The 23,396-nt window shown below is 40.8% G+C and overlaps 2 protein-coding genes across 4 annotated transcripts in view; one reads left to right on the forward strand and one right to left on the reverse strand.

Annotated features, from left to right (window-relative positions):
• Nucleotides 1-12,443, forward strand: part of mcmbp (minichromosome maintenance complex binding protein) — a 41,490-nt gene extending 29,047 nt beyond the window's left edge. The window contains exons 12-17 of one of the 2 annotated variants that reach the window (XR_011882732.1): nucleotides 97-262; nucleotides 1,439-1,572; nucleotides 3,896-4,060; nucleotides 4,143-4,231; nucleotides 5,780-7,707; nucleotides 10,966-12,443. Coding sequence is in view for 1 of the 2 variants with exons in the window: in XM_072239521.1 (XP_072095622.1) it covers nucleotides 97-262; nucleotides 1,439-1,572; nucleotides 3,896-4,060; nucleotides 4,143-4,231; nucleotides 5,780-5,906 (681 nt within the window). In the remaining variant the exon portion in view is untranslated. Of the gene's footprint in view, nucleotides 1-96; nucleotides 263-1,438; nucleotides 1,573-3,895; nucleotides 4,061-4,142; nucleotides 4,232-5,779; nucleotides 8,297-10,965 lie in introns of those variants that run through there. The other variant, XM_072239521.1, reaches the window with a different exon arrangement.
• Nucleotides 12,444-14,450: 2,007 nt separating this feature from the next.
• The window catches only part of inpp5f (inositol polyphosphate-5-phosphatase F), a 267,473-nt gene continuing 258,527 nt past the window's right edge, over nucleotides 14,451-23,396 (reverse strand). For both annotated transcript variants that reach the window (XM_072239523.1, XM_072239522.1), the window contains one exon: nucleotides 14,451-16,762. In XM_072239523.1, coding sequence (XP_072095624.1) covers nucleotides 15,598-16,762 — 1,165 coding nt within the window. In that variant the 3' untranslated portion in view covers nucleotides 14,451-15,597. The remainder of the gene's footprint in view (nucleotides 16,763-23,396) is intronic.

Consider the following 23,396-nt stretch of genomic DNA (forward strand, 5'->3'; position numbering starts at 1 on the left):
TGTCATTTTTTTTTATTGCTGTCAGTGAATTTTAGTCTGCTAACCTCAGACTTGTAAGTACATTCCAGGTTGATCTTTACCTTTCTGTTTTAATAGTCATATTGTCTACCCATGACGCTCCATAATATGAACACCCTGCGATTCATCCCACACAAAGACTACACTGCCAACCGCCTCGTTACTGGAGTACTACAGCTAGCCAGTAACACTTCTCTCATGTTAGATGAGACCTTACTGGAACAAGGGCAGCTGGATGCTACAGGTCAGAACTGGACTTCACGGAAAATCTATCTGCTTCCCTGCTTTTGAATGACGTTGTTTCATCTTCAGTAGTTGGCTTGTTAAAATACTTGTGTACATTATATTTTTTTTAAAAAAGTAAAATGGTGTTTCTCCTGCTTAGAGAATTGGTTATGTTCTCAGACATAATTAGTCAACATAACAATAATGTTTTTCTGCCCTAAAGACTCATACCATTAGTCTTATTTATTTTGTCAGTCGCTCAGTTAGAGAAACAGCACAATAACAGGTCCTTCCAGCCCAACGAGTCTGCGCCGTCCATTAACACCCATGTAACCAATCAGTATACTATCCCGTACATACTCGGAGTGTGGGAAGAACCCAGAGGAAACCCACGTGATCACAGGGAGAACCTGCTCCTTTTTGGTTTTATATTTATTTATTTCTACATTAGTTTTAATTGTTTATTGTCCAGTTTTGTTTATTTATTGAGATACAGCACGAACAGATCCTTCCAGCCCTTCGAGCTGCACCTCCCAGCAACCCCCGACAAACCTTGATTTAGCCTGAGCTTAATCACAGGACAGCTTACAATGACCAATTAACCTTCTTACTGGTGAGTCTTTGGACTGTGAGAGGAAACCAGAGGATCTTGAGAAAGAAACATTCACAAGAGTAATGTTTTGAGAGCTAGCTCAGCCTGATAGCTTCTTTGTCAGATAAATTAAATCTGTGTGATTGCCTAATAATCAGAACCAGTTTTCTAATAATCCCCACAAGGCAAGGCCACATAGTGAGCATATGTTAGTGGTGACCAGCTTGGCTGAAATTTCAGACTGGTATTGGTTAGAGACTGGCTGCAGTCTACAAATATCTGGTGGAATGAAAATGTTCTGAAGTTTCATCTGTTATTTTGCTATTTCCTTACCAATAATGGGTTTCCTCCTACAGTCCAAAGACATAGCATTTAGTGGGTTAATTGGTCATTGTAAGTTGTCTCGTGATTAGGCTAGGGTTAAACCGGGGGCTACTGGATGGTACAACATTAAGGGTCAGAAGGGCTGCTCTTTACTGATGTATATATATTTTTTTTAAAAAAGTAATTTCATTACCACTATTCGATCCAACTTCTGACTTATACTTTCTAAAAATGGACTTGTATCGATCTTAGTCACTGTTAATGGCCTATCTTTCACAGGAGTTCGAAATGTGACAGCTCTGGGTAATTTAATTACTTGGCAGAAGGTAGACTATGATTTCAACTACCACCAGATGGAATTCCCTTGCAATATTAATGTACTCATCACTTCAGAAGGAAGATCTCTCTTACCGGTGCGTATACTGCTTGGATTTATCCATTCACATTGCCACTTGTGTAGAGTGATCCAAGTCTTTTGGCTTTGCCCTAAATAATGTATGCTAAATGGCAATAAGGTACCAGCCAGTCAATGTCCAAATGCCAGTATAATGTGCTAAATTTTAAGGAAAATTCTTGCAAAAATTGAATTGATATGAATCGTTTTTTCCTGCAGAAAATTAGATGAATCAGCATCGTGTGTATTATCAGTCGTATGTCGTGAAATTTTACGGCAGCAGCGGGTGGTGGGTTGGAGATGCGCCTCTACCAAAGGAGGTGCAAGGGGCTCCTTCCCTCTGCTAGCCTGCTGTAGTTCACCCTTGGGCAACATGAACCACCTGCTTAGCTCCCCGTTTAGGATCATGTGAAGCCACAGGAGCAGGTGGTGGATGGTCGTATGAGCAGCTGGTGCACATCACAAGTCCTGGTTATGCAACCAGTGACTTAGGTAGGCAGTCTCTGAAGAGTGTTGACTATGGCTTGGGTCACCCCCATCTTGTAAAGACATTGCCCAGAAGAACATAATGACCACTTCTGTAGAAAAATTTGCCAAGAACATTCATGATCATGATCGCCCAAGTCATATGACACAGCACAATGAATAAATGGTAGCAGTACAGTACAATATACAAAATTACTCATTACTAAATCTTAAAAAGCGTAAGAGAAGAATAATGATGTAGTGTTCATGGACCGTGTGGATCTTCAGGCTCCTTTACCTGCTCCCCGATGGCAGTAAGGCAAAGAGAGCATGTTCCAGATCGTGACAGTCTTTAATAAGTTGAATGCTGACTTCTTCAGTCACCACCTCTTGAAGTTATCCTTGATGGCAGGAAAGGTGACCATGATGGAACTACAACTCCATACTGGCCAATGATGCAACCAGCAGCCAGAATGTTCTCCATTGTACATTCATAGTAATTTGCAATTGGAAGAAATATTCTTTACATTGTGCCATTTACAAATATTGGTACCCACACTAGCTGAGACAAAAAGTTCTAAAGTTTTTTCATTGAAGGGAAAAAAAAATTGTCACCTACAAATTTGACTACGTCTACCAAGCTGTCCTATATTTTTTAAGGTGTTGGAATTGACATGGTCTACGTAGACTTTAATAAAGCCTTTGCCAGGGCCTTTTGTAGAAAGCTTTCCAAAAAGTAAAAGCCTGTAAGATCAAAGAAAGTGGACAAATTGAATTCAAGATTGGTTTGGTAGTAGGAAACAGTGAAGGATTGCTATTGTGATTGGATACCTGAGATCAGTTTATAACAGGGAGGTTAGCCACACTTATAATGGTATTGTTAGTAAATTTGCAGATTGGATGAAAAATTCGTGGTGATGTTGGTGTTGAGTATAGTCTTGTGTAAAAGTGATATTGATCAGCTGGTAAATTAGATGGATCAATGTCACTCTAAGCCAAATGTTGGTCAAAGGGATTAGTGTGGATGAGTTCTTGCAGTTTGGCCATTCACCTCCCAAAAATGAGACGCAAGTGAAGACACGTTCTGCCAACTGCTGTCTGAAAATAGTTGTGATTAATGGGTTTGGTGTGCATGGTCGTGATATTGTAATTGTGTAGATCATAACAGTGTGACTATGCTCTGGCCACTTTATTGGGTACACCTGCTTAATGTAAATATCTAATCAACCAATCGTGGCAGCAAGTCAATGCATAAAAGTATGCTGACATGGTCAAGGGTTCAGTTGTTAAAACCAAACATCAGGATGGGGAGGAAATGTGATCTAAGTGGGTGGCTGTGGAATGATTGTTGATGCCAAACTGGGTGGTTTGAGTATCTCAGAAACTGTTACTTTCCTTGGATTTTCAAGCACATCAGTCTCTGGTGATTACAGAGAATGGTGCAAAAAAAAAACACAGAAACGCCTTGTTAGTGAGAGATGGCCAGACTGGTGCAATCTGACAGGAAGGCAACAGTAACTCAAATAACCATGTGATGTGCAGAAGAGCATCTCTGAATGCACAGCACGTCGACCCTTGAAGTGGATGGGCTACAGCAGCAGAAGACCATGAATATGCACTCAGTGGCTGTGTCATTAGGTGCTGCAGGTAACTATTAAAGAGACCACTGGGTGTAGACCACACAGAGTAACATGTATCATGTTCAATCATGAATGTGTAGCATACCGTGTTATGTTCCCATACCAGGTACACCTACATTGCTAGATCACATTGTTATCAAGTTACCGTGAGGCAGACTTTGGTTGAAATCTCTGCTCTGCAACTCTTGTGGCTCTGTGGGAAACTTTTTTTAAAGTGGCCTATTTCTCTTTTTATAGTTTGACTGCCAAGTCCACTTACAAGCTCAGGTGGCTCCTGCAAACATGGAAGAATACATGACCAATTTACTGACAGCCTTGCTGCCCTCCATGTTGAAGAAATTTCGCATCTACTTGAGTTTACTTCGGCTAATGGACTACAGTATATCTGATGAAGTGACCAAGGTATAAAATGTTTTTATGTATCTGAACAATTTTTACTTTTGCTCTGAAATGTGGTTCAATTTTTAAATTATCTAAATTCTAGGCAGTAGAGGAAGACTTTGTGGAGATGAGAAAGAGTGATCCACAAAGCATAACTGCAGAAGATCTCCATCAGTTACTCGTTGTGGCAAGGTAGGCTGTGTGTGGATTGGAAATGCTTTGATTGGTCAGTGAAAACATTATACATGGTTTTATAACAGACATCAGAAAGTTTATCTTATTTTTCCTTTAATATTTTAATTTGCCAGTATTGCTTCACTCAACTTCACTTGCCCCGTCATTGAAATGTTCCCACAACCAATGATCTCACTTACACAGACTCTCATTTCATGTTCTTTGATTTATTTATTTGTACAGTTTTTTTTAATCTTCTGCACCCTGGTTGAATGCCCAAGTTGGGTGGTCTTTCATGGATTCCGTTATGGTTATTATTCTATAGAATTATTGAAAATGCCAACAAGAAAATGAATCTCAGGATTGTATATGGTGACATATATGTACTTTTATGTTGAACTTGCTAATTATTTTAAATGTTATCTGATGAATTGTAATACTGTAATTAAACAAGTGGATCTGGCAACATGATATGCCTTGTAGAGATCATGAGTTAAATGAGTTTTTTTTTTGAGGGCCTAACTAGAGAACTTTTTTTTAAAATCCTCTCTCCCCCTTTTTAAAAACTTTCTCCAGTCCCATATTTTCAGCCAAAATTTTGATCACCACCCTAAGAGATCAAACTCTTCCTCTGAGGTTCAGTCCTTAAACTATGAGTATGTGCACATGGGTGGATCACATGAGGAATGAAAGTAATACTGGGTGCAGGCTACCAGAAATTTAGAAAATCCATTGACCCTACCATTGGGCTGTAGATTCGCCAGGTATTGTATATGAAGTATTGTTCTTTTGGCCTTGTCTGTTTCCACGCTAGTGTAGCGGTTAGCGTGATACTATTATAGCTCAGAGTGTCAAAAGTTCTGAGTTCAATCCTGTCCTCTAAGGAGTCTGTACATCCTGCCCCTGGAACATACGGATTTTCTCTTATGTTTTCCAAATTTCTGCCCTAGTCCAAAGATGTACCAGTTAGTAGGTTGATTAGTAATTGTAAATTGTAGCGTAATTAGGCTAGGGTTAACTGAAGGGTTGCTGGGTGGCACGGCTCAAAGGGCCCATTCTGTGCTGTAGTTGTAAGTAAAATACATTATAGTATTAAAATTGGTGTAATGTCTGTGCTCCACATCTGATGGTGATTGACTAGTTTGCTTACAGTAATTTTCAGGATGCAAATATTCTTAAAATTCCATTGTGACCTTGGGTTTCTGCCTAACCTTTCGTAGCAGCTGTATATGTATATGTACGTGTGTGTGTGTGTATATGTGAAGTGCTAAACACCAATTTACAGCAATATTGGTGCTTTCATTTGATGTCTCATTCCTCTTGCTTAGCCAAGGAAACTAATGGAATTAGCAACCAAGTTAGTTAATCCTGCAAAGATATCCGAGCTCAAAATAAGAATTTGAAGCCTAGTTTGGAGGGAGAGCATGTAGTGGAAATTAAAGTAAACTAAATTTGCACTGTGTGTCATAATTTTACAAGACAAAGATATGTTTTTGTGTTTATCTGAGTTTGAGAGTAAGCTGTTATTTTAAAAAAATAACCTTTTTATAATTTGCCAATAAACAGGTTGGTGTCACTGAGTGCTGGCCAGACAACATTATCACGTGAGAGATGGCAGCGAGCAAAGCAGCTGGAGGTTCTTCGCAAAAGTAGAATACAACAGCAAGCCCATTTAAATGGCAATGAGCCTTAATGCCAGGTGTTTTACTGTCAATAAAACTCAACAGAACTTGTGTGCCAGTGGGCTTCATGTAAATTTCCAGAGCTAACATTCCTCCTCAGACCACCTGCCAAATTCGTCAAATTGAGGGAAAAGTTTTTTCTTCTTTGTAGACCATTTGTATCAAAGTTTCTTAAAAAAAAAACTTTCTTAACTCTGAATTCTGACGGCTTTAATTCATAATGTACATGTTGCTTGTACTGAAACCTCTGCATTTTAGTTACGTGCATTCATTTGTGAAAATGTCTTCTACATTCCTCTTACTGCAATTTCTCAAATACAGGCTATTTTTGTAATTTTGTAAACTGCATAACATTGTACTTGTTCAAAATGGCTTTTTTTTAAAAAAAGAATGTGAAACAAGTTTCAATTGTTACTTTTTTTTAATAGTCAAATTGTGGGTGTGGTAGACTTCTATTAAGATTTGCACATCTGGATTTAACCTGTAGCTGATGCTGGAGCCACAAGTGGATCAGTTTGTTTACATGAGAGACCTTTGAGTGGATAACTGCTTGATGGGTTAATTTCTGGCATTATTTACCATTTTTATTACTACACCAGACTTCACTGGATATTTAAAATTAATACAAGCTGCCTTCAGATTCTTAGAAACGTTTTTTACATCTATTGTGAAAATTGTTTTTTAAAGATTCACTGAAATTATATACCTGTCATTTCACTGATTTGCTTGTGAGATGTCATATGTGGTAATGTGCTGAAATGATCTGTCCTTTGAGTTATTTTTACTCATTTATGTAGAAAATGTGTCTGGTAACAAATGCAGGGCGTAAATTAATGGCTTGTTGGTGTATAAAAGAATACAATAATTGATATGATTACGTTAAAGCAAAGCTGTAGAGCGGCTTGTGTTATCTCAGTGCCTACATTTCATGTTGTCTTATAACACTCCTGAGTTTTTGCCTTTAAGTAGATTGCGCGTCTGCATTATCATGCAGGTGGAATATTATTATTCTCCTTGGACATTAGTAAGAAATACATTGACTGTAATTTACTAGTTAGATGGACTCACCAGCACCTGAGCAGACATTTTAATAGGAATCCTAGGATTCTTTAGTGCTTTATTGGAATGATCAATTGGTTAAATAATGTTTAATATTCCAATAATAAACTTAAAAGATAAAATTCTCTGCAGCATGCCAGATGTCAGCAATTTGGGTGAATTCAGTAAAAGCAAGACTGTTATCTTTGTTTTCCTCATCAAGCATTTGAGTCCTTACTTAAATTCGTATTCTACTTTGATCTAATGATGTAAAGTTGCAGATTTGGAGTAATCATCAGCTGCTTGGACCAAGCTACATAAGGGACAGAAGGGGAGACATGGTCAAGCATTTAACCTTGCGACCACTGGCAAAAAGGAGCTGTTCAATATTCTTGCTTCATGTAAAACTTGCCCCCAAAAAAAGTTTAGTCTGCCTGTCACATTAAAGTCTTGCCCAACTCGTGACCACTTGCAGTGTTTGCAAGATGTAGCAGAATTCTTGAGAATGTCATACTTAAATAAATCTTAGTGAATTGTTGCTTTCTCCTAGTGAAAGGGAGCTGGGGACAAGATAATCTTTGATGGGATATAACGCAGTGGAATGTGGTGCTCGTCCCAACAACATGCCTAAGTCTAGACCTGAGAATATTGTTTCCAAAGAAGGCCCCTTTTTATATAACTGGCTGTTGCACAGCAGATGAACCTAAGAATTCTATCTAGCAATTTTTTGGGAAGCAAAAAATATTCTACATTCAAGTGTTCCAGAAAAAATTAGTAAGTAAATCATTACTCTGTTCTAAGGTCATTATATGTGTGCAAGATAGTGTTGGCAGCTTGTTTGAATTATCAGAAGATATGTGTGTACCAGGAGGGTATGCTTAACTTTGAATAAGTTCAGAGAAAATTTGTAGTTTGTAATGGTTTGAATAGATGGTTTTATACTGAGGCCATTGAATATACCAAACCTGTTTCTCTCGAATTGTTTTATCACAGTAGTAGACTTCTTCAAATAGATTTTGATTGGATTTAAATCAAAGATTAAAATCAAATTAAATTATTGCAATCATTTTCTGAGGGGAAAATTACCGACTAAAGTCACAAGTCCTTAATATAGGTAATTGTGTTCTTGGATTATAAATGAGAGATAGTGAGAGAAAATTATGTACATATGCTATTCAAAGTTGTTACCCTCCTCCTCTAACTTGTATAAAAAAAAACCCTGAAATTAGAGTGTGGGATGAATATGTTTTTCAAAAAGTAAATGAGAATTGCATGTTTTTCAAGATTTTTATACAATGATCTTATCAAATTTGCATTATTGTAAATTTGTTAAATTAATTACATACATACATTTTTGAAAATGTTTCTGGTAATGTCAGCATTTTGTGCCTATCCCTATCCTGTCTCTAAGGTGTTGGTGAGCTGCTGCCTTGAAATATCACTTCTCCGGTGCTTTGAGAGAACAGATTCCAGATTGAACCCATGTGATAGTAAAGGATCGTGTATGATTTGCAGCAGCTCACATGTCCGTCTGCAGTGTCCTTCCTGCCGGGGAATATGTTTGGAGCACTCCCGGAAGAGAAGCTTCTTTAGGTTTAGAAGTGATATAGTGGCACTTTGTGGGGTAATCATGGTAAATGGAGGTGTCACTGCAACAGACTTCACTGGCTGATGTTGACTACCGTTCTGGTCTGGATATGGTATGATCTCAGATCTTTGATCTGATCTGATGTTTATGAAACAACATGGGAACCTTGATATGTGGTATGTGACTACCCAATTTAGCACAATTAACAGCTGACTACAAAAAGTGAGCTATTGGGACCCCTGTTATATGCCAACCCTACATGAAAGTACAGGAGCAGGGAGGTACTACTGCAGTTGTACAAGGCCTTGGTGAGACCACACCTGGAGTATTGTGTGCAAAGTTGGTCCCCTAATCTGAGGAAAGACACTCTTGCCAAACAGGGAGTACAAAGAAGGTTCACCAGATTGATTCCTGGGATGGCAGGACTTTCATATGATGAAAGACTGGATCGACTAGGCTTATACTCATTGGAATTTAGAAGATTGAGGGGGGATCTGATTGAAACGTATAAAATTCTAAAGGGATTGGACAGGCTAGATACAGGAAGATTGTTCCCGATGTTGGGGAAGTCCAGAATGAGGGGTCACAGTTTGAGGATAAAGGGGAAGCCTTTTAGGACCGAGATGAGGGAAAACTTCTTCACACAGAGAGTGGTGAATCTGTGGAATTCTCTGCCACAGGAAACAGTTGAGGCCAGTTCATTGGCTATATTTAAGAGGGAGTTAGATATGGCCCTTGTGGCTAAAGGGATCAGAGGGTATGGAGAGAAGGCAGGTACAGGGTTCTGAGTTGGATGATCAGCCATGATGGTACTGAATGGCAGTGCAGGCTGAAAGGGCTGAATGGCCTACTCCTGCACCTATTTTCTATGTTTCTATGAAACCCATTTTTTTTCCTGAGCATCCCCGTTGCCTTGCCTCCACTCCCATCACTCACCGAAATTAGAGCCAATTAACAATATTTAACCAATTAAATGGCGTTGGCTTGTTGGTGCAGGGGAACATTATGTAGTCACAGGCAGAGTGTAAATTCCACACACAAGACAAGTGCTTAATCTGGGTCAGAGGCAGTAGCACTACCCCTGTTTAGTTATAATGCACCCAACAGAATGGAGGGTCTTCGTGCTGTGAAGATTTGTCTCTGCAATAAATCATTCTACCCAGACTGTCATAGATGGTATAGCTGTGACAGGTGCATGGATGGGGGTCAAGCAGATTTGTATTTTGTGTTGGTTCATACACGATGTGTTGTGGACACATACTAATAGCTGTACTTTAGTGCTTGGGCATTATCAAGTTGTAATTGAAGTCCTGTAACAGATTACGTTCTGTACTCTTGCTACTGTGTGCTTCTGAATATTCAATATGGAGTGTTGAATGATTGGTAATCAAGAAATCTAACCCATGTTTGTCTACCATGAGACACTGCAGGAGCTGGAATCAGTTAAGGACTGCCAGAAATAAATCATTACCTGCTATGCATATGCCACTTCTAGTGCCCATCTCCTAACAGTGTTACAGGACATTACCATGGTTAATAACAGTAGAGACTGCCATATTAATCCAACAGTCCCACTCACAGAATAACACTGGACAACAAAGAATACTTTGGGGGTGTACCATGGATTTTTGGCTCCTGATCTTGAAAATCAGCATGAAACTTCCCTATTACCTGCCCTTTTTTTTAGGTATTGCCTATATTTGTAATTCCAATTCATAATTCAAGTCAATTAAGGAAGGCATTTTTGTTTGTCCACAAATCAAACACAGCCAATTGGAAGATTGTCTAGTGAGATTGGAGAAAATCACATAAAGGCATTCAGGGATGTCATTGGCTCTGGAGATGTGCTGATTTCAGGCTAGTGCCCCTGAGGCGTTGCAGGTGAATACAGAACATCAGCAGCAGCAGGTTAGCTGCCGTAGTCTGTGTGTCCAGAGATCTAAACCTTTCCGGGGCTTTTAATATGGTAAATCGGCAAGTTTGTTATGTCTCCCCTCTCACTGTGAGATGGAGACATCTCTTTTTTCCCTTATTAGTGTGACAGAGCGAGCGACCTTGTGTTATGTCGAATTAGTGGGTGAATGAGTTGTCATTGGGGTACTTCAACTGTCTTTATTGATGCTTGAGTGTTCAGTGCAGGGCATTGATGCTTTTTTGCTGGTGGGGATGAGGGGGTCGTTGCTGCTTGTGCGTGGAAGGGGGAGCTGGGGGGCCTTGGGGTTCTAACATTTAACTGTCATTCATTCTTTGGGGCATGCTGTTCTTGGATGTTTGCGAAGTAAAAGAATTTCAGGATGTATATTGTATACATTTCTGACATTAAATGTACTTATTGAAATTTTCTTGGCACTACAGAGCACCAAACTATGTGCCAACATGCTTCAAGTGCACAAAATCATGAAGTGCAACGTCATTAAAGATTCATTTTCTGCATTCCCATTTAGACTTCCCTGCAAATCTTGGTGCTGTCAGTGACAAGTGTGGTGAAAAGTTTCACCAGGACATGGTAGTCATGAAGAAATGGTATCAGGGCAACTGGAATCCATCTATGCTGATTGATCATCGTTGGACAGTTCAGCAAGAAGCCTCAGACACTGAGTACAAATGAAAATCATCAACAAAACATTATTAGCTTAGTTGAATTATTGCAAAGCGTCAGTACAGACTACAATTAAACATTATTCAATAAAAGTTCATTTGTTTCTCCAAATTCCTACATAATACAAGTAGTCTGAAATTATATTTGTGTTCAACTTCATACATAGCAAGAGGATTCGAGTACAGGAGCAGGAAGGTACTACTGCAGTTGTACAAGGCCCTGGTGAGACCACACCTGGAGTATTGTGTGCAGTTTTGGTCCCCTAATCTGAGGAAAGACATTCTTGCTATAGAGGGAGTACAAAGAAGGTTCACCAGATTGATTCCTGGGATGGCAGGACTTTCCTATGATGAAAGACTGGATCGACTAGGCTTATACTGGTTGGAATTTAGAAGATTGAGGGGAGGTTTTATTGAAAGTGTATAAAATCCTAAAGGGATTGGACAGGCTAGATGCATAAACATTGTTCCCGATGTTGGGGAAGTCTAGAACGAGGGGTCACAGTTTGAGGATAAAGGACTTTTTAAGACCGAGATGAAGAAAAACTTCTTCACACAGAGAGTGGTGAATCTATGGGATTCTCTGCCACAGGAAACAGTTGAGGCCAGTTCATTGGCTATATTTAAGAGGGTGTTAGATATGGCCCTTGTGGCTAAAGGGATCGGGGGTATGGAGGGAAGGCTGGTGCAGGGTTCTGAGTTGGATGATTAGCCATGATCATACTGAATGGTGGTAAAGGCTCAAAGGGCCGAATGGCCTAGCCCTGCACCTATTTTCTATGTTTCTAAAGAAAAGTACTTGAGGAAGCAACACTTCCGAAAAAATTTGTCTAGTGTAACAATCAGTTGCTTGATTTTCAAAGGAAATACAAATCACCTGATGATCTGCTCAAGATATCGACTTCTATTTACGACCAGTGCCCAGTGCAGTGATGATTAGGGAAAGAAAATATTCAAACACGGCATTCTTGTAGTATAACTGCTGACTACAAGCAGTGATAGCTTGTGGATATGACATGATTACTATTGGGAATGAAGTTTGGGTTTGGACCTCCATTGCAAAATCACTCCAGAAAATAAGTAAATCAGAATGCTTCACAAACTCATGTATATTGTAGTTACTTCCCTTGTGGGAAAATGCAGTAGCAGACACTTAAATAATTCATTACTGTTTCACTGGCATGTTCTGTAAAATGTAATTTGGATGGAACGTGTATCATTAAGGTTGGAACTGTCACTGGTCAGGTTTTCTTGTTCTGCAGCAGTTTCCCTGGCTACCATTATATTCCACATTGTACATTGCACCTGTGTAAAATGTTTGAAGAGGAGGTTTGGTTGATAAAAAAATATATATTGAATATATCCCATTTCAATTGATTTCAATGCATTGATCAATCTCACACTGGTGTTTTCTGATACATTCTCAACATGTATAGACTGATTTCATAGTGAAATTCCCTATGGAAAAAGAAACAAAACCTAACTGGAAATTTTTGGAGAAGGACCTATGTCCGCTTAAACTTTAGCATGGCAAAATAGGGCCTCATTTGCATAAGTAAAATTGTATTGGATAACTAGCAAGGTAGCCTACTACTGCCTCACATGGTGGAGCTGGAAAGAAAAGCACTTGTATTTTTAAACTGTTTAATTAGCAAACTGTCTCAGTTCATTACAGCAAATGATATGTGACTTCACACACATGCAGTTATTGTATAATGGGAGCATGAATGTGGAAGGGAATTAAGGGATCTGGATCACATGCGAGCAAAAGGAATTCATTAATTTGGCATCATGCTCAGTTGGTGCATTGTAGGTCAAAGGGCCTCTTTCTGTGTTGTACTGTTATATCCAATAGAGATTAAATTAGGATGAATTGGAGATCATGGTGAATTGCTTGTGGGTCCTGATGACAATACTAAGACAAGTGATGCAGGCATTGGAGGGGTCATTCATTAAAAAAGAATGTTCTGGATAGCACAACTACTGGATGTTGAAACGCTGCACCCCTGACCTGTCTTTAAGACTTTGGGCTGTCAGTGGGCAGATACTTAACAGTTGTAGCTTACCCAATGGAAGTTCCAGTTTCCCGTGACAAAACTTCATGGTGTGGAGGGGAGGGGGATGTTGGCCCGAGCATGAGTGGTTTTCAGTACTCACCAGCCTAAGTTTTGATATTTTGATACCATTACATAATTGGATTACTTGTAGCAGATGGACAGGAACACTTCTACTTACGGAGAAAGAGCAATTGTTAATGAAGCAGCAGATGACAATTGGACCAAAAGGATCATTTTACCCTCTTCTGGGGGCTTCCTTTCCCTTTTGACTCCAGACATTGGACCTTTTCCTCCCATTCTCCAATGACTACTTCCACTTGAACTCAGTGCTACAACCAAATTCAGTGCTGGTGTTGGAATTCATATCATTTCAAACGGGCCGGTGAGTAAGGTTCCTTAGGTTGTCATAGCTGGAGGGGGTTTGGATGGGTGGTAATGGGGATAAGTTGCCACTCCTACTGACCTGTGTCTCAGATGGCCTCTGTCAACCAAGCCCAGCTCCTGGCCTTCATCTGCGGCTTAGCTAGTAAGCCCAACGGAATAATTTATACTGACGGGAGAAGGGGCAAAAGCAGGATACTGGGGCGTGTAAAACCAGTCACTTTGGGTGGATGGGGCTCATCAGCCATGCTTGGCAGCTCATCTAGAAGAAAAACTCTGATCTCAAGCCTCCGCTGCCTTGCAGCTATACCCACTGATGGGAAAAGCTTTGGGAGCAAATCCGGAGTTCGAGTCCCTAAGGCAGTCCTGTGATGAGTTCAACACTGACTGGCAACTCCTGCAAAGCCACTGGTGCCAAACTGTCTCAGCTCTATCGTTCCTTTGGGTTCATCAGCTGTTTGGAGAGGGGAAGCCTGCTACATGGGCATCAGCTTGCTCTCCATATTGTACTGCCCTCACTTCTGTATCACATAGACAGCTAGGATGTAACACCCATGCTCGACCCAACCAGGTGAGGGCCTCCAGTGAGTAAACATTTTAATAACTGACTCATATGGAAAGAAAGGAAATAAGGTCAATAATCTTCACTGTGAACACAGGATATATGTACGATGCTGCTCTTGGTACTGCTGTTACTTCGCCACATGAAGGGTATTTGCAAGAAAACTGCCTCAGCCTGCTCTGTTGTTGCCACGATTGGAGAACGTAGCAGTTGCTTTACAAAAATCAATTAATATTTTGGCTGATAGGGGAAGCGATTGCTGTGAATCAACTAAAATGTTTTTGCTGTAATATCTACACTCAAAAAAAAAGAAAACAGGGTGTTTGCTTCAACCTTTTTTAATTAAAATAATGTTCATCCCTCCTGTCAAAATACACTGGAGCAATCTATTTTGTAGCATGTGCATTATTTTAAACACCAAAGGAACCACACTGTGACAAAACATGAATAAATAAGCACATTAAAACATTTAAATTACAATACCAAGTGTTTTATTACAGTAATGGACAGTTTTCACCTAGAAATTCTCTGCAACATGAAGGCTGATATCAGGACACAATTAAGACAATTAGGAACCTGCTTAGGTATTATGTTTACAGTCTAGCTACAGTACATTTAGGAGAAACCACAGGCACCATCTATAGGATTGTACTAATGCTACATCAGATTCAAGTCAAATTTCTTTCAAACCCCTTCACCACTTGCATCTTAACTTTCGAGGATCTTGCCTCCTTGGTTATGGAGACAGGAAAATACTCTTATACAGTAGTTCAAATTTCTAGAATACTTTTAATTGCGGATAACCGTGAGATATTCAAGTCCCTCCAAATAGACTTGCACTGCACAGGGGCGTTGTTTCATAAAATGAAAATAGATTTAAGATTTTCTTTTCTTTTTTAAAAAAAAGAGCTTTTCAATCAGTTTGAACACATTGGAGGCAATTTCCCCAGTTGGCAGTGAAGACAAGTCGGGGCGAAATGCAATTCATTACCCCACAGACTGTGACACTTCACTGCTCCACAAACAGACTGCGCACTCCAAAAGGGTGTGGAATGGTATGTGCTTGAGTACAGTACATGGAGTGTACACCACCAGACTAATTGGACAAAACCATCTGGAACAAGGCAGGTTTGAGCCAGATGTCATTAACTGGAATTATATTGCAACCAACCTAATACCATCATCAATATTGCACAATGGCCTGCTCAGTAGTTCGTGCTCCAGTAGCTTCATGAAAAGATCCAGATGATCCAAAAACCTCAAAGTCCACACTATTTGCTGAAGACGCCATACAAAACTGCAGGTATACTTTAAGGCAGGGGTCCCCAACCTAACGTCCACGGACCCCTCGGTTAACGGTAGGGGATCCATGGCATAAAAGAGGTTGGGAACCCCTGTTTTAAGGGCTTCTGGTTGTGGATCATAACTTAGCAGTATTCCCCTCAGTCAATGTTACAAAGATCAGAGACCACCCATGGCTAAATCTGGATTATCCTTGTCTGGCACTGAGAAAACATATCTTTCAGCTGGGGGTGTTGACCCTCAGTTACATTTTCAGGGGTTCGCTGGACTTTGGCCACGGCGAAGTTTACCCCCTGGATCAGTCCTGCCTGGGTCATATTTGCCACTTGGACCATCGAGCTTCGGATCTTAGCAAACGGCGAAACAGCCCTGCTGCCTGCATCCTGTGGTTGGGAAGGAGTTGTTTGTAACCCGGCCTCCTCTTCAGATTGATTAGGCAGAGAGGCTGGATTATCATCTATCAATACAGCAGGATACGGCGGTTCTACTGAGAGGAGATTAGAGCTAGCCGAGGAGACCGGCAACTTAGAGGGCCTTGGTAAATGCACGTTCATCACATCTGGTTCAGTGTTAGATGTTGCTTCTAAACCACTAATGCTTGATTCTTGTTGCTCCTGCTGGCAAATTCGATCTGCCATAGGAGCTTCCAGAGTTTTCTGCTGAGCATCTTCTGCAAACTGGTGACAATAGGCATCAATGGGAGTGGTGAAGTCAACAAGAATGCCCTCATCACCAACTGGTGCCTTGTCAGGAGGTGGGACATTAATCACAACTTCACCTTTGTGTTCAGGATTGGTCAGAGTTAAGAGGATTTCTGACGTATTATGTGGTACACTAAAATCTGTGCTGCCAATTGAATGCGACCGACTGCCTAAACGTGAACGAGGTCCCGTAGCGACAATTCCACAGCTGGGAAGCACATAGTCACACTGCCCTACGTCTTCAGAGTCTGACAGCTGGCCACCTTCATCCGATTTGGAATTGGACATGAAGCCGTCAGATTCATAGGAGTCTGTATCGGAAGAAATCTCAGCGTCAGAATCGGTTTCATCTTTAGAGGTTGGTACAGGGGAATCAGAGCTTCCCAAGCTGCTGTCTGATTTCCACAGATTCACCCGTAGATTTGGTTTTAAGAAATTAACCTTCATGTCTGGTTTTGAGAAGCTACTAAGTTTGCGCAAGTTTCCAATGGTCACGTTGGATTTGGTTTGTTTGACTTTCTGATTAAGGGAGGAAAACTTGTTGATGAGAAAGTTTTTGCCTTGCGTTAGGCTTGTACTGCTCGAAGCCTGACTCTTGGATTGGATTCCAAGGATGTCTTCATGAGGTTTACTGCGCTTCCTGCAAAAGAACATGAAAGATTTTACTTCGGCGTTGCTTCAAAAGATTAAATGCTTCATTATTCACATCCCAGAGTAAACTAGCATAAATAGACAATAGGTGCAGGAGTAGGCCATTCAGCCCTTCGAGCCAGCACCACCATTCACTGTGATCATGGCTGATCATCCACAATCAGTACCCTTTTCCTGCCTTCTCTCCATATCCCTTCACTCCGCCACCTTTAAGAGCTCTATCTAACTCTTTTTTGAAAGAATCCAGAGAATTGGCCTCCACTGCCTTCTGAGGCAGAGCATCCACAGAACCACAACCCTCTGTGTGAAAAAGTTTTTCCTCAACTCTGTTCTAAATTTTCTACCCCTTATTCTTAAACTGTGCCCTCTGGTTCTGGACTCCCCCAACATCGGGAACATGTTTCCTGCCTCCAGCGTGTCCAATCCCTCAATAATCTTATATGTTTCAATCAGATCCCCTCTCATCCTTGAGGCCAAATGCTAGTCTACCGCTTTTTAACAGTAAATCATAAACACCAGAAACTCTGCAGATGCTGGAAATCCAGAGCAACACACACAAAATGCTGGAGGAACTCAGCAGGTCAGGCACATCGTCGGAAATGAAGTCGACGTTTTGGGCCGAGAGCCTTCAACAGGATTGGAAATGAAGGGGGAAGACATCAGAATGAAAAAGGTGGGGTGGAAAAGGTGTCAGGTGAAGCCATGTGGGTAAGAAAGGTAGAGGATGGAGAAAAAGTAATCTGCCAGGAGAGGAGGGTGGACCATAGGAGGAGGGAACCCAGGGGAAGGTGATAGACAGGTGAGAAGAGGCAAGAGGCAGGCGAGAAGAGGCTAGTATGGGGAACAGAAAAGGAGAGGGGGGAGGGAATTTTTTTTAAACTGTAAGGAGAAATTGATATTCACACCACCAGGTTAGAAGGTACCAGATGGAATATAAGGTATTGCTCCTCCACCCTGAGGGTGTCTTCACTGTGGCACAAGAGGAGACCATGTGCCGATATGTCGGAACAGGAATTGGAATTAAAATGCTTGGCCACCAGGAAGTTCCACTTTTGGTGGGTGATGCAAAGGTGCTCGACAAAGCAGTCCCGAAATTTGCTGCATTACTGTCCAACATTTTGCAGCTGTGAGCTGGATGAGATTACTGCAAAAACTTGAAAGTGCTTAATTGAGCTGTTTTCAATTGAGGCATGAATGCAACTGACCGTGATCAACCTGGAATCCAGCCACTTTCTTGAGGTGCTTCACCAGTATGGTGTCAATTTTAACCAAAATCGTCCAAAAACATTTCGCCAAGGAAACATCTCACTCTGACAACAGGGAGCAACTGGAACTAAATATTAGTACTACGACTATACTTCCTACTTTGTAATGCAGGAGGTTTCAAATGAATTGAAAAGCAGCCCGGTTGGAAACTTAAAGCATTTCCGAACCAGGTCCACTTCTACTGAGAAACATGGTCATCTTCCTCTCCCCAACTTCATTCACACCCAGTGAACTTCCTCTGTAGCAGCTCTTTAACAGCAATTTCATGGCTCAGGCACTTAGGACCAAATCCAAAGTGATGCCTGATTCAATTGTGAAATATTTTCAAACTCTATATACCCAATTTAAAAGAAGTCCTTGTGGAAAATATAACTATTCCTTTTGAACAATGATTATGAGGGCAATGAGGGTCATAGGTTAAATAACAGTTGTTCAATCTCAGCATTATATTTACTTCTGAGACACGTTTCTGATAACATTTGCACGATGAACAAGACTGCCAAATTCCACCGCCATCACAGTGCCAAACGCTGCTCTTGGAGCTCACAGCCACATTATTCCAGTGAAATCCTGACAAAGATAAACCTTAAGTTATAAAAAGCTCTGCAGCCCACTCCTCATGAGGTTCACCAATCCTTTACACCTGCTAACTCCTAACTAAGCAAACTATCTTTGTACTCTGATTCCTCCCTGCCTTGTCTTTCACTCTCTCTGTTAGCCGTAAACCAACCATTTCTTCCAGCCAATATAACTCCATCACCTCTGCCTTCAGAAGCATCCCTAATACCATTCACCCCATCACTGGTGGTTTGTGCTTCATTTGCCAAGCTTCTAAATTCCAGATTTCTCTCTCCAACATATTGTACCTCTTTAGATCCTCTCTAAAACATAGCTCTTTGTCCATATTTTCAGTTTCATTTAATCCTCTTATGTAAATAACTGTCAAATGTTGCTTGTTCACGGTCCTGTGAAGTACCTAATTAAAAGGAGGTGTGAATGTTGCAGAGCTAAGGTATCATGGCAGCTATAGCCATTTACATGGGGAAAAAATTTCAGCGGCTTCGATTGACCTCCAGTGCTGTCTGGGTTTGCACTTCTGAATCAAGTTTGTTATCACCAACACATGTCGTGAAATTTGTGGTTTTGCACCAACAGTACAGTGCAAGATATAAAATATACCATAAACTACAAAAAATAAACAGTGAGAAAGAGGAATAAACGAGACAGCATTCATAGGGGAAGAAGCTACTCTTAAAATGATGACTGTGGGTCCTCAGGCTCCTATACCTCCCAGCCTCACCCAATGGTAGTAACAAGGTGATGGCATGTTGCAGATGGTGAGGGTCCTCTGCTGTCTTCTTGAGGCTCTGCATGTTGAAGCTGTCCTCAATATTGTGGAGGATTGGACCCATGATGGAGCTAGCTCCACAGACTTCTTGCTTAACGGTATTGGTCCATGGCATAAAAAGATTGGGAACCCCTACATTTGAGCCGCCTGTATCAGGCGGTGACATAACCAGTCAGAATGCTCTCCACTGTACGTCAGGAGGAATTTGCTAGCAACTTTGATGACATACTATACCAAATCTCTTCAAACTCCTAATTAAGTAGAGCTGCTAAGGTGCGATCTTCATGACTGGATCAATATGTTAGACCCAGGATAGATCCTCTGAGATGCTGGCACCCAGGAACCTGACCTCCCTTGAGTGCTTCCCCTACAGGTCGATGGGTTCACTGGATGGTCTCTGCTGTAGGTTGGTGGAAGGACAGTCTGATGGGTAAGAGAGTGAACTGATTGCAGGGGAACTAGTGAGGAGATGGGACTAGTAGGATTGCTCCGTAAGTCAACATACACGCATACAGCAAGATGACATTCCTTTACATCAGACAAGAATTTGAGAACACAATGATTACACTCATGAGAATCTTCAAAATAAAATATACTTAGAAAAATTTCACAAGAAAGGTTGTGGAACTGAAACTTGACGACAGACTGTTAGACCACGGTTTGAGAAGGCACTGAACTGAGAGGCATTTTACACAGTTTACGGTGGCTTTCCTAGATTAACTGCTCCATGTAATTAATTACCCAATGTGATAACTAGTGTCACTAAATTATGATTACATTTATAAAATGTGTTGACATTGGAGAGGTTTCAAAGGAGGTTCATGAAAATGATTCTGGGATTGAAAAGTTTATCATATGAGGAGTGATTGATGGCTCTGAGCCTTTACTCGCAGGAATTTAGAAGAATGTGTGTGGGGGGGGGGGAGGAAAACCTCACTGAAACCTATCAAATGTTGAAAGGCCTAGATAGAGTGGATGTGGAGTGGATGCTTCTTAGAGTGGGGGAGTCTTGGATCAGAGGGCACAACCTCAGAATAGAGAGATTTTCATTTAGAATGGAGGTGAGGAGGAATTTCTTCAGTAAATCTGTGGAATTCATCGTCTCAGACGGCTGTGGAGGCCAGGTCATTGGGTGCATTTAAAGCAGAGGTTGATAAATTCTTGATTAGTCAGGACATTAGAGGTTACAGGGAGAAGACAGGAAAATGGGGCAGAGAGGGAAATGGACCAGTCATAATCAAATGGTGGAGCAGACTCAATAAGACGAATGGCCTAATTCTGCTCCTGCGTCTTATGAACCTCCTGTGCTCCAGTCTCCCCGAAATCAATTACCACTGCGAAACATTAATTGAACATGTACAATGACTCAGTTGTTGTCATTCTTTCACAACAGTAGGAACCATGGATTAGGTAATAGGATCAGCAGATGGCACTCATGTCTATTTTACCAGCTCTAAACTCACCACTGCAGGAACTGCATGGTTTGTTAGAATGAGAATCTTCAGTCGCCGATGTTGCATGAACTTATTCTCTCATTGTTGCATGAGCTGAAAATGTTATCTTCTGATCATTCTACTGTGCATCGTGTACCAAGTACCAATCCTATCATTGCAAGGGGCCACCATTCCCTCAGAACAGGAATTCCCAACCTGGGGTCTGTGAACCCCTTGCTCAATGGTATTGGTCCATGCCATAAAAAAGGTTGGGAACCCCTGATTTAGAAAGATGAAGGGCATCTTAGTATATACGGTTGTTACATTACAGATGTAAACATGGCAATTCCTCTCTTACAAGATTAAAATTTCAGCAGTAGATTTTACCCAGCTTTGTCCATTGCAGAAACTAGCCTCTTTTCCCACCCCATCCCCAGAAAGTGTCTACACCTCACTGTTTCTGAGAACCTGTCAGCATAATCAAAGACCATTTCTACCTTGGATGCTCTCTCTTCTCTCCCCTTCCATCAGACAAAAGGTACAAAGGCTTGGAAAAAATGTACCACCAGGTTCAAGGTCAACTTCAATCCTTCTGCTACAGGTATCTCTTGTATGTTAAAAATGAACCCTTCACCTCAATTTGCCTCATACCCCTTGCAGCGTATTGTCTACCAGGGCAGCCTCTATAACTACAACACAATACTTCCCCTTCTCTTACTGCTTTTCCCTCAATGTACTTGCTGTTTGAAGTGATCTGTATGGACAACTTGCAAAACTTGTATCTTAGTACATGTGACATTAAAAGACAACCAATTCCAATCCCTATTGCACATTGCAAAGTGCCATGAAATGTGGTCATTAAAATAGTGTTCCAAGCAAAAAGTACCTGAAAAATAAAAAAAATAATTTAACACTTTGTGTTTGGTATTAAAAGCAGCCATGATCCCCAGGGAAACACTCCACCACGTCCTCTTTGGATTGCATCAGCACTTTGACGATGCATCCATTATTACTCCAGATCCAAGTCGCACCAAAGTCTTTCAAGCACTTGAACTTACCTCAAAGCAAAGATGGTTTGAAAACTAAGCCTGTTCCCTATTGTTATAAATATGAAGTGTACTTGAAGTCTAGTTCTGCATTTCACCAAGGCTCTTTATGCTGAATTTTACATTCCAAGATCAGACAGTACAACGTTGAGGAAATTTCACTATCAATTGTCATCACCAATTGTGGCCCTACCAACTATCTTGAAACTTTTGCAAACTTTAATTTCCCATCTGTGTGATTAATAGACAGTGATGCTGCCATTAAGCATTAGTATTTTCATCTTGCCACTAAGGCGTCAAAACACAACAATATCAATACAGACTTCGTGAGGTATGTTTGGAATTTCTAAATGGACTAAGAATTGATGCTATGGCCAGATAAGTTACCCTGGATTATAAGCCATAGAAAACAGGAATACAGAAATGGCTGATTTCAGATCTAACTGCTCTTTACCCATATTGTTTAACCCTCTAGTTTAGAAACATGTCAACCTCCGATTTAATTTTAAGAAATCTAAATTTTGTTCAACCTTGCTGAGTAGGTCTATGTCCTGACTGAATTCTGAAGGATCTGGATGGTATCATTGCGGTTAGAGTGACGCGATTACAGCTCGGGGCACTGAAATTCAATTGCGGCGTCCTCTGTAAGCAAGTTTTCGCATTCCTTCCCGTGAGCGTGTGTGTTTCTTCTGGGTGCTCTGGTTTTCTCCCACAGTCCAAAGACATACCGGTTAATTAGTCATTGGTCTAATGGTCAATTGGTCATTGTAAATTGTCCCATGATTAAGCTAGGGTTAAATCAGTGAGTGGGCAGTGTGGCTCGAAGGGCAGGGTAGGGCCTGTACCACACTGTATCACTACATAAAATTCCATTAGTCCCTGCTTGCCCAACTTACAGGAATGATGTCCTATACACCTATTATTCATATTAATATCTTCAAAATTTCAGTCAACTCACTTTGTAAACTTAATAACTTCCAACCCTCTATTTTATGTCATATTCCCTGACAAGTCCTTGGAGTCCATGAACATTCCACACTGGGTGGTGAGCAATTCATTGGTGCATCATATCAGCATTATTATAGTCTCAGGGGACTCTTAATTCTCAATCGTTTCACTTACTGTCAGAGAAATGTATACAAAATACATCCTGAAATTTTGTTCCATCCACAGAAACAGAAGCGTGTCCCCAAAGCATGACTGACAGTAAAAACGTTAGAACCTCGAAACCCCCCCTACTCCCTCCTCCCGCACAATCAACAGCAAAGCAACGGCCTCATTTCTACTGCCTTTCCTGCAGCCAGGGGCCAGCACAGCTTTCACCAAACAGCAGAGCTTCCTGAAGGCACAACGTTCTGTTTATTTCCGAGAGTGTTGAAGCCCTTTTATCCTCCCAAAAGCAAACTTGCAAACTAAATGGTGAGCAAGACCATGGACAATGTTGTACACAAAAAAATTTCAGAGCTTGATAAAACAACATAAGCGTTAAAAACTAAGCAATGAAGGGCATGCAGACATAGTGATAATAGA

This window comes from Mobula birostris, chromosome 21, assembly GCF_030028105.1.
Source record: "Mobula birostris isolate sMobBir1 chromosome 21, sMobBir1.hap1, whole genome shotgun sequence".
Taxonomy (NCBI): Eukaryota; Metazoa; Chordata; class Chondrichthyes; order Myliobatiformes; family Myliobatidae; genus Mobula; species Mobula birostris.